Source organism: Oncorhynchus masou, chromosome 2 (assembly GCF_036934945.1).
Source record: "Oncorhynchus masou masou isolate Uvic2021 chromosome 2, UVic_Omas_1.1, whole genome shotgun sequence".
Lineage (NCBI taxonomy): Eukaryota > Metazoa > Chordata > Actinopteri > Salmoniformes > Salmonidae > Oncorhynchus > Oncorhynchus masou.
In genome coordinates, this window is record NC_088213.1 from 22,298,636 (window position 1) to 22,311,250 (window position 12,615).

The following is a 12,615-nucleotide window of genomic DNA, read 5'->3' on the forward strand; positions in this document are numbered from 1 at the left end:
CAGGTTGCACTACCACCAGACTCCAATCCCCTCCATGAGGTAGGCCCTGTCCGTCTCTACTACTACAGACCCAGGGAACCAACCTCTAGTCTACAGGTTGCACTACCACCAGACTCCAATCCCCTCCATGAGGTAGGCCCTGTCCGTCTCTACTACTACAGACCCAGGGAACCAACCTCTAGTCTACAGGTTGCACTACCATTAGACGGAAGTCACAGAACCCTGGCACCATGCTGCTGGTCAGTTTGGGTCAAGCAGGCCTCAGTCTCCAGAGTCCTGAGTTGTCCCCAACAGTGGAAACTCTCCTTTGGTGCTCTGTGGTTTGGTGGTTTGGTGGCTTGGTCCAAGTCCCAGCCCAGCCAGTGGCTGCTTCTAACTTCTAACCGAGTATGGCAGATAAATAACACAACTCTATTCATGTGAGGAAAAAACAACAGTGGTAGGAAAATGCATCAGTCCTGGACCTAACCAAACTCAGCTAGTTAAACACAATCCCAAACACACACCACCGGCCCTGGAACAAGTGGAAACCCACTTTGTTTGTCATCTTTCCATACAATTAAAGACTTAGGAATGTAATGAAGGCAGAGGTATTGCCAGTGTAGCACCAGCACCAGGTTCTGGGCTCTGGGGTTCAGGTCCTGCCAGTGTGCCTTCCTATCTCTCTCTGTGTGCGTGTCTGTGTGTGCGTGCTTTTCAGTGTGTTTCTCCGTCAAGATGTTGGCCAGCGGCAGGCAGACGGAGTGCCCAGGCAGGCCGGAGATCCTTGGTAATGTTGGAACTTAACATTGACCTTCAGCCAGGAAAACAGAAAGAGAAACCTTTTATTTGTTTACAGAGTCCCATATCAATGTTTTGAATATAATATTGTCTTGTTTGTATGCAAATGGTCTCTTGTACCAGCTCGTGGGTTGTGTTATCGGTTAGCTTGTCTATTTTAGATGTCATTGTTGATTTGTGTTTCTTAATAGAGAGCCACTGTTATAGTTGATATCCCTATTAAACCCTGTAGTGTGCTTTGTGTGACAGCTGCTGTAAGGGGAGTGTATATGTCAAGTGTCTCAGAGAACTGTTGAGTCACACACACACACACACACACACACACACACACTCACACACACACACACACACACCATAACACATCTCCACATGGCAGTCAGGTTACTGTAGTTATCCGCCATTCTAGTTATGTAGATGCAGGAATTCTTCTAACTCACTAAACTAGCCTCTAGCCTCCTACAAATCTCTTAAAATGCCATCAAGTGCCATTAGGTGTTTAGTCACTGTGAAATGCAGCAGACACATAGAATGTCATTATCTGATCCCTACTGCACATCCTAAGGTCATGGTCTATTGTAGTAGAAGTTTAGATGAATCTTCTGGTTGGCCATTCCGGATCCTATTGGCTTCCATTCCAACATTTTAGGATGGCCATTCTGGCTCCAATCCTGTTGGCTTCCACCTTGTAACTCACTCTTGTGGTCATCTGATGGCTTCCTGTGAGCAGACATTATAGGGGCTGGATCAAAAGACGTGTGTTGTGAATCACTTACAAATGGGAAATCCACAGATGATTCACAGAGATGAGTGACTTTGTTAAAACTGCAGCAGTGTTCTAATGAGGCTATAGTGTTCTGACTGGAGCTCTACTGTTACTGTGATCTGTCTCTCTGGCAGCGTGTCAGACAAGAGTAACAGACTACAGAGCTACAGTTAAACAGGCAAAAAAGAGATGTTAGCCTAGCAACCCTGGAACGTTTTTAATTCGTCTCGTTTCTGTTACTGAAACTGACCATATATTTCCAATGAAATATGATCATTAAGTGGACTTGTCCATTTCACTGGAACGCCTGATGTTTTCTCTTCTACCCGAGGCTCTCAGAAGATGTGTGCATGTCATTGCAAGTCTTCCTTTTGACCAACTGAGTCTTGGCTTGCCTGTCCCGTGCCTTGCACAAGTGTTATCCATCAACACATGGTTTCTTCATTTGGTAGAGTGGAGAGAACAATCACTCAGTCTTCTTGTTTTCTGAAGCTGGTTCTCTGTTGGAGCGCCCGACATGCCCTTTTCTGCTTCACACTTCAGTGTTTGTCTGTCAGGGAAGGTTTTTCCAATCTGTCAGGGGAACCAGGGTGATTACCTGTTGTCCATCCTAACTGACGACTTGTTTAGCATAGAACATACACATCTGTTTGACTGGTTCTCTTCTGTTTCTCATTGCAGAGATTATTTTAGCAGATCCCTTTTAGACATGAAATGTATACATCTAGACATGACGTTAAAGATCACTGTGTGATTCAAAACAAAGAAAAGCAAATAAAAAGAATTGGGGTCAGAAAGGACACACTATGTAGATTTAACAAGGGCAGTCTGTTTCTCCCCTATGTCTGGGTAAAGTGATTCATGTGAGTTTCCCCTTTGAGATAATGACATGACACACACTGAAAACCTAGTTTTACCACCAATCAGTACACTGATGGACGTTGATCGAGGAGGGACTCTCTGTCTTTGACTGTAATTAGCCTAAGTCACAGTGATTGAAGGGTTCGTTCCCCACTACACCTCTGAGAGGTGACACTGGTCTGATGGGGAGGGAAGTCATGTTCATGGGCTGGTTTAGTCACACATTCAGTAAAGTAGATTAGCCCTAGGACCAGAGAGCTATGCCTTAGAAGCGAAATGACAGTTCACTGTATGAGGAGCAGTTCCCTGGCTTAATAGGGACCCCCCCTCCTAGTCATATAAAGAGGATCTCCCTTCCAGAGGGTTAAAGAGACCCAGGGTTCTCTGTAGTAAGCTGGGCTAAATCATCACGTTTCTGATGCAGTCATAAAAACAAGTCAATCTGAGACATTGGTTCAGGTATGAAACTACTGAAGTCAAGCACAATTTGAAAGATTTTTCCCAGATCTACATCAGATTATAGTCCTAGTTGATACTATTTTATCTAACTGTCAGTCTTGTTAGAGCCCATTTTGAAACCTTACCAGTAGTCGATTAATAGGATATCTAATGCCCGTGTGAAAGTTTGCATCGTTTTGTGTGTGTTCTGTGGAAAGTTTTCTAAACAGACACACAACTGCAGATAGACATTGTGCTTGAGACTTACATTAAACACATACAATCATTTTTAGTTGAACATTTCAGCTCGTGTGCTGTGTTTAGAACTTGGATACATTGTTGTAGACTGATGTTTTATGTAAAGCTGTCTGTCGCAGTTAACCGAGAAATACAGTCTATGTGTGAAGATAGATAGCCGTGTGTGATGGGAGAGGAAGAACCATCCGCCCACGCCAACAGGATAGAGACAGTGGCTAGCCAGCCAAGCACAAAGGCCTGCCCCTCCCTCTGTCACATCAGCAGTAGTAGCAGCTCACAGATCACACAAACAAATACAAATTGACACCTCTATTTCTATCATGGAACCACCAATACGTTTTCACTGCTTTTTTAATGGTAGTCAACCAGCAAGTACAGTTGACGCTACAGTATTCATTGTCGATACTGTAAAATTATGTTTGAAATAGTTGTATTACTTTTTCTGAGACAAATTTATTTGGGGGGATTTTTGAGAATGTACCGGTTTAACAGGAGTGCAATGACTTTGAGACGTAATTATATTCAGATATATAGCTGATGATTCTTAGGGATGGGAGTAACTGTTGATATATATAGCTGATGATTCTTAGGGATGGGAGTAACTGTTGATATATAGCTGATGATTCTTAGGGATGGGAGTAACTGTTGATATATAGCTGATGATTCTTAGTGATGGGAGTAACTGTTGATATATATAGCTGATGATTCTTAGGGATGGGAGTAACTGTTGATATATAGCTGATGATTCTTAGGGATGGGAGTAACTGTTGATATATATAGCTGATGATTCTTAGGGATGGGGGTAACAGTTGATATATAGCTGATGATTCTTAGGGATGGGAGTAACTGTTGATATATAGCTGATGATTCTTAGGGATGGGGGTAACAGTTGATATATAGCTGATGATTCTTAGGGATGGGAGTAACTGTTGATATATAGCTGATGATTCTTAGGGATGGGAGTAACTGTTGATATATAGCTGATGATTCTTAGGGATGGGGGTAACAGTTGATATATAGCTGATGATTCTTAGGGATGGGAGTAACTGTTGATATATAGCTGATGATTCTTAGGGATGGGGGTAACAGTTGATATATAGCTGATGAGTCTTAGCGATGGGAGTAACTGTTGATATATAGCTGATGATTCTTAGGGATGGGAGTAACTGTTGATATATAGCTGATGATTCTTAGGGATGGGGGTAACAGTTGATATATAGCTGATGATTCTTAGGGATGGGGTAACTGTTGATATAACTGATGATTCTTAGGGATGTAACAGTTGATATATAGCTGATGATTCTTAGGGATGGGAGTAACTGTTGATATATAGCTGATGATTCTTAGGGATGGGAGTAACTGTTGATATATAGCTGATGATTCTTAGGGATGGGGGTAACTGTTGATATATATAGCTGATGATTCTTAGGGATGGGAGTAACTGTTGATATATAGCTGATGATTCTTAGGGATGGGGGTAACAGTTGATATATATAGCTGATGATTCTTAGGGATGGGAGTAACTGTTGATATATAGCTGATGATTCTTAGGGATGGGGGTAACTGTTGATATATAGCTGATGATTCTTAGGGATGGGAGTAACTGTTGATATATAGCTGATGATTCTTAGGGATGGGGGTAACTGTTGATATATAGCTGATGATTCTTAGGGATGGGAGTAACTGTTGATATATATCTGATGATTCTTAGGGATGGGGGTAACTGTTGATATATATAGCTGATGATTTTTGGGATGGGGGTAACAGTTGATATATATAGCTGATGATTCTTAGGGATGGGGGTAACAGTTGATATATAGCTGATGATTCTTAGGGATGGGGGTAACAGTTGATATATATAGCTGATGATTTTTAGGGATGGGGGTAACAGTTGATATATATAGCTGATGATTTTTGGGATGGGGGTAACAGTTGATATATATAGCTGATGATTCTTAGGGATGGGGGTAACAGTTGATATATAGCTGATGATTCTTAGGGATGGGGGTAACAGTTGATATATATAGCTGATGATTCTTAGGGATGGGGGTAACAGTTGATATATAGCTAATGATTCTTAGGGATGGGGGTAACAGTTGATATATATAGCTGATGATTCTTAGGGATGGGGGTAACAGTTGATATATATAGCTGATGATTCTTAGGGATGGGGGTAACAGTTGATATATATAGCTGATGATTCTTAGGGATGGGGTAACAGTTGATATATAGCTGATTATTCTTAGGGATGGGGGTAACAGTTGATATATAGCTGATGATTCTTAGGGATGGGGGTAACAGTTGATATATAGCTGATGATTCTTAGGGATGGGGGTAACAGTTGATATATAGCTGATGATTCTTAGGGATGGGGGTAACAGTTGATATATAGCTGATGATTCTTAGGGATGGGGGTAACAGTTGATATATAGCTGATGATTCTTAGGGATGGGGGTAACAGTTGATATATAGCTGATGATTCTTAGGGATGGGAGTAACTGTTGATATATAGCTGATGATTCTTAGGGATGGGGGTAACAGTTGATATATAGCTGATGATTCTTAGGGATGGGAGTAACTGTTGATATATAGCTGATGATTCTTAGGGATGGGGGTAACAGTTGATATATAGCTGATGATTCTTAGGGATGGGAGTAACTGTTGATATATAGCTGATGATTCTTAGGGATGGGAGTAACTGTTGATATATAGCTGATGATTCTTAGGGATGGGGGTAACTGTTGATATATATAGCTGATGATTCTTAGGGATGGGAGTAACTGTTGATATATAGCTGATGATTCTTAGGGATGGGGGTAACAGTTGATATATATAGCTGATGATTCTTAGGGATGGGAGTAACTGTTGATATATAGCTGATGATTCTTAGGGATGGGGGTAACTGTTGATATATATAGCTGATGATTCTTAGGGATGGGAGTAACTGTTGATATATAGCTGATGATTCTTAGGGATGGGGGTAACTGTTGATATATAGCTGATGATTCTTAGGGATGGGAGTAACTGTTGATATATAGCTGATGATTCTTAGGGATGGGGGTAACTGTTGATATATAGCTGATGATTCTTAGGGATGGGAGTAACAGTTGATATATATAGCTGATGATTTTTAGGGATGGGGGTAACAGTTGATATATATAGCTGATGATTTTTAGGGATGGGGGTAACAGTTGATATATATATAGCTGATGATTCTTAGGGATGGGGGTAACAGTTGATATATAGCTGATGATTCTTAGGGATGGGGGTAACAGTTGATATATAGCTGATGATTCTTAGGGATGGGGGTAACAGTTGATATATAGCTGATGATTCTTAGGGATGGGGGTAACAGTTGATATATATAGCTGATGATTCTTAGGGATGGGGGTAACAGTTGATATATAGCTGATGATTCTTAGGGATGGGGTAACAGTTGATATATAGCTGATGATTCTTAGGGATGGGGGTAACAGTTGATATATAGCTGATGATTCTTAGGGATGGGGGTAACAGTTGATATATAGCTGATGATTCTTAGGGATGGGGGTAACAGTTGATATATAGCTGATGATTCTTAGGGATGGGGGTAACAGTTGATATATAGCTGATGATTCTTAGGGATGGGGGTAACAGTTGATATATAGCTGATGATTCTTAGGGATGGGGGTAACAGTTGATATATAGCTGATGATTCTTAGGGATGGGGGTAACAGTTGATATATAGCTGATGATTCTTAGGGATGGGGGTAACTGTTGATATATAGCTGATGATTCTTAGGGATGGGGGTAACTGTTGATATATAGCTGATGATTCTTAGGGATGGGGGTAACTGTTGATATATAGCTGATGATTCTTAGGGATGGGGGTAACAGTTGATATATAGCTGATGATTCTTAGGGATGGGGGTAACTGTTGATATATAGCTGATGATTCTTAGGGATGGGGGTAACTGTTGATATATAGCTGATGCTTCTTAGGGATGGGGGTAACAGTTGATATATATAGCTGATGATTCTTAGGGATGGGGGTAACAGTTGATATATAGCTGATGATTCTTAGGGATGGGGGTAACAGTTGATATATAGCTGATGATTCTTAGGGATGGGGGTAACAGATGATATATAGCTGATGATTCTTAGGGATGGGGGTAACAGTTGATATATAGCTGATGATTCTTAGGGATGGGGGTAACAGTTGATATATAGCTGATGATTCTTAGGGATGGGGGTAACAGTTGATATATAGCTGATGATTCTTAGGGATGGGGTAACAGTTGATATATAGCTGATGATTCTTAGGGATGGGGGTAACTGTTGATATATAGCTGATGATTCTTAGGGATGGGGGTAACAGTTGATATATAGCTGATGATTCTTAGGGATGGGGGTAACTGTTGATATATAGCTGATGATTCTTAGGGATGGGGGTAACAGTTGATATATAGCTGATGATTCTTAGGGATGGGGGTAACTGTTGATATATAGCTGATGATTCTTAGGGATGGGGGTAACAACTGGAATACAGAATATCAAGGCTTTTAATTAAATTGATGAAAAAGTATCATTCTTTATTTGTGTTAATGAATACATTATTATTTAACCCCATACACAGCAAAATGTGGTTAAGAAATATAAAGGGAAGATTTTAAGATGAATTCATTTGAATGGACTCCCTAATGTTTCGATAATACACTGAATTTAATCTACACATGATTTGACTGTTAATTTTCCTCTCACTCCATCTACCAATAATATACCACATATATAAATACCCATATATCATATGACCCATATAAAGCAGATGCTGACTTGTCCATCAGACACAGTGGGCCATTAAATGTATGATTTCACAACAGACAGTTGCACAACAAGTGGCCAGTTGTAGGTAAGAGAAGAGGAATCCCCAAGCAGCAGGGCTGGTACTGATACTGCGGTGTATGGACAGGTCTGGCTGAATACCTGCGTGTCTATCTGTCTTAATGTGTGTCAAACTGTCAGAGCTCAGAGGACTCACTCACCATCTCCTCGCTCTAAACCAGATAGTCAAACCCTCTCCTCTCTTTGCCCTCTGTCTCTTTGACCTGCCTTGACTTTTGACACCTATGTGCCACATCAGGAAATGAACGGTGTATGAATGCCGCCACTGCTGCACGAATGCAAAGCTACCAGTCGCTGCTGTGTGGAAAATATCTTCACTTTTTCCACAAATACCAAACCAGGCTACGTATCCTCTCCTTTCACTCTCTCTCTCTTTCTCTCTTTTCTCTCTCTCTCCTCTCTCTCCTCTCCCTCTTTTCTATTTCTTCTCTTTCTCCCTCTCTCTCTTTCTCACCCTCCTTTTCGTTCCACAGGTACTGTAGTTAACCAGATGCAGCTTCAGTTAGCGTGATATGGGGGTTAGAAGTTGATTTACTTTACGGCTGTGGTTTTTACAGGCTCCCCGCTGGTCCTCCCGCTGAGCCACGCTGGGCCCGGTGTGAGCTGAAAACCGCTTTGGCACCACTGTAACAGTCAGGCCTCTGTTGGAGGCATCTCCAACATGCCCCACCGCCAGAGAGCGAGAGAGAAAATAACTTATTTTTTTAATATCAGGCCAAGCTAACTCTGCTTGGCAGAGTAATTACCTAGAGCACTGTGCTTGAGTGCCTCTCTGGGGTCGACAACATGTGTTGTAACAATGGATTAGTTTTATACAGGCCCATTTACTACGCTCGCAAACCCACAATAATAGGACAGAGGAAATGTACTCAAGCTCCATTAAGAGGTGGAAGAAATGAAGAAACGCAATAGAGAAATGGTGCTCGCTAGGCCATTCAATAAATGGAGGATGATATTTATAGGAGTCGACATGTTGTGGTGGTAAAGACTAAATATCTTGGACGCTGTCAAAGGTCATGTCTGACGGTAATGACACACGGCAGTGAATGGAATAGTTTCTCCTCGCTTTCTGGTTGTTGACGGTGGTTTTGTCATTCCAAAGCTGTGAGTTGAACCTCTGGGTCTTGCCAGTGTATGTATGAGTTTTTCCCCTCTATCTCTCCACTGTGATATACTGAAGCTGAACTTTTCTGTGCTCAGTAGTCAGTAAGTGAGCTGGGCAACATCGCCCTCTGCTGGTAAACATTTGTATTTTCCCACAGTCCGAATGCATTCAGGAACACAATTTAGATTTGATTTCTTGATAATATATGACAATCAATGTGGCCTCAAAAACTTTGGGTCAATTGAAGTTGAAGAAAGCCTTGCTAAGGTTTAGTAGCCGATAATAATAAACCCTCTGGACTGTGTTGTTCAGCTGTAGTGAACCTGTATCCTCTCTCTTTGTGTTTCCAGTGAATGAGATCATCGGCAGAGACATGTCCCAGTCCCCTGGTGGCGGTGCCCAGTCATAGCACTGTCAGTGGCCAGGCCTCCACACACCCAGCTGGGCATAGCAGTGTCCTCACCAGCCCCAACACCACCACCTCCACCACAGGACTTTACCTGCCTCTAGGCAGGACAGACTGGGCTGAGATTCCCCTTTACACTTCATGGCCCTACCAGTCCACTAAAAGACCCTCCAGACACACATGAACAAACCTTTCATATACCCAATGACAGCAAAAGAGCTCAGATTCACCCACCTACACATGTACAGTGGGGCAAAAAAGTATTTAGTCAGCCACCAATTGTGCAAGTTCCCGCACTTAAAAAGATGAGAGGCCTGTAATCTGTAATTTTCATCATAGGTACACTTCAACTATGACAGATAAAATGAGAAGAAAAAAATCCAGAAAATCACATTGTAGGATTTTTAATTAATTTATTTGCAAATTATGGTGGAAAATAAGTATTTGGACACCTACAAACAAGCAAGATTTCTGGCTCTCACAGACTTGTAACTTCTTCTTTAAGAGGCTCCTCTGTCCTCCACTTGTTACCTGTATTAATGGCACCTGTTTGAACTTGTTATCAGTATAAAAGACACCTGTCCACAATCTCAAACAGTCACACTCCAAACTCCACTATGGCCAAGACCAAAGAGCTGTCAAAGGACACCAGAAACAAAATTGTAGACCTGCACCAGGCTGGGAAGACTGAATCTGCAATAGGTAAGCAGCTTGGTTTGAAGAAATCAACTGTGGGAGCAATTATTAGGAAATGGAAGACATACAATTCCACTGATAATCTCCCTCGATCTGGGGCTCCACGCAAGATCTCAGCCCGTGGGGTCAAAATGATCACAAGAACGGTGAGCAAAAATCCCAGAACCACACGGGGGGACCTAGTGAATGACCTGCAGAGAGCTGGGACCAAAGTAACAAAGCCTACCATCAGTAACACACTACGCTGCCAGGGACTCAAATCCTGCAGTGCCAGACGTGTCCCCCTGGTTAAGCCAGTACATGTCCAGGCCCGTCTGAAGTTTGCTAGAGAGCATTTGGATGATCCAGAAGAAGATTGGGAGAATGTCATATGGTCAGATGAAACCAAAATATAACTTTTTGGTAAAAACTCAACTTGTCATGTTTGGAGGACAAAGAATGCTGAGTTGCAGCCAAAGAACACCATACCTACTGTGAAGCATGGGGGTGGAAACATCATGCTTTGGGGCTGTTTTTCTGCAAAGGGACCAGGACGACTGATCCGTGTAAAGGATAGAATGAACTGGGCCATGTATTGTGAGATTTTGAGTGAAAACCTCCTTCCATCAGCAAGGGCATTGAAGATGAAACGTGGCTGGGTCTTTCAGCGTGACAATGATTCCAAACACACCACCCGGGCAACAAAGGAGTGGCTTCGTAAGAAGCATTTCAAGGTCCTGGAGTGGCGTAGCCAGTCTCCATATCTCAACCCCATATTGGAGGGAGTTGAAAGTCTGTGTTGCCCAGCAACAGCCCCAAAACATCACTGCTCTAGAGGAGATCTGCATGGAGGAATGGCCCAAAATACCAGCAACAGTGTGTGAAAACCTTGTGAAGACTTACAGAAAATGTTTGACCTCTGCCATTGCCAACAAAGGGTATATATATAGTATTGAGATAAACTTTTGTTATTGACCAAATACTTATTTTCCACCATAATTTGCAAATAAATTCAAAAAAATCCTACAATGTGATATTCTGGATTTTTTTTCTTCTCATTTTGTCTGTCATAGTTGAAGTGTACCTATGATGAAAATTACAGGCCTCTCTCATCTTTTTAAGTGGAAGAACTTGCACAATTGGTGGCTGACTAAATACTTTTTTGCCCCACTGTATACATCAGATTATAAACAGGAGAACACCGCAGGGTGGTGACAAACTGTAGGATTATTGGGGTCAGTGAGTGGCAGAAAGACGAGGAACATGTTCTCTGTTCAGTTGACTTCGGGTTCATTTTTAGCATTAGTTCTCAGTCCTGGGCTCAGATCCCCAGAGGTGATCACTGGTTTAGAGAGTGATCACCTCCTAAACGGTTTCTATGCAGCAAAACTCTGCTCAGGGTGTCTGGATGGAGTATGAAATATACCCTCTCAAGTCACAATGTTGCCCCTAACAGTGTAGTGCTCAGTGAGGAAAAATAGGATCCCTCAGTAGGAATAAAGAAGGGTTGAATACTGTACTCATGATTTTCTCACCAGCATAGACCTCGACAGTACAAACACCCGGTTGGTTGAGCACCCCCTGGGAGTGTAGAGGTAGTACTGCAGCCCCACTGCGACACCCCCATCACCCTTGTCCTTCTTTGTCTCTGGGTGCCTGGGAGCCCCTTCTCTTCTTCTCTGGTGCTGGACTGGGATCTGTAATATGCAACATTCCACACTTCTAGTGACCTTCCAGCCATGTAGATATAGTGCCTTCAGAAAGTATTCACACCCCTTGACTTTTTCCACATTTTGTTGTGGTACAGCATACATTTCAAATATATTAAATGTAAACGTTTTTGTCGCGGGCCTACACGCAATACCCGATAATGTCAAAGTGGACTTATGTTTTCAGAATTGTTTATAAATTCATAAAAAATAAAAAGCTGAAATGTCTTGAGTGAATAAGTATTCAACCCCTTTGTTATGACAAGCCTAAATAAGTTCAGGAGTAAAAATGAACTTAACAAGTCACATAAGTTGCATGGATTCAACCACAAAGACCAGGGAGGTTTTCCAATGCCTTGCAAAGAAGGGCACCTATTGGTAGATGGGTAAAAAAAATAAAAAGCAGACATTGAGCATATCCCTTTGAGCATGGTGAAGTTATTAATTATACTTTAGATGGTGTATCAATACACCCAGTCACTACAAATATACAGGCCTCCTACCTAACTCAGTTGCCAGAGAGGAAGGAAACGGCTTAGGGATTTCACCATGAGGCCAATGGTGACTTTAAACCAGGTACAGTGTTTCATGGCTGTGAAAGGAGAAAACTGGATGAATCAACAACATTGTAGTTATTCTACAATACTAACATAATTGACAGAGTGAAAAGAAGGAAGCCTGTACAGAATAAAAATATTCCAAAACATGCTTCCTGTTTGCAACAAGGTACTAAATTAAT

General features: G+C 41.8%; 1 protein-coding gene across 1 annotated transcript in view; it reads left to right on the forward strand.

The window, feature by feature from the left end:
- LOC135556996 (nuclear factor of activated T-cells, cytoplasmic 3-like) overlaps positions 1 to 9,766 on the forward strand; it is an 86,843-nt gene extending 77,077 nt beyond the window's left edge. Inside the window, 1 exon segment of the mRNA XM_064990342.1 lies at positions 9,437 to 9,766. Within this exon segment, the coding sequence (XP_064846414.1) occupies positions 9,437 to 9,495 (59 nt within the window). The 3' untranslated portion in view covers positions 9,496 to 9,766.
- Positions 9,767 to 12,615: the final 2,849 nt, after the last annotated feature.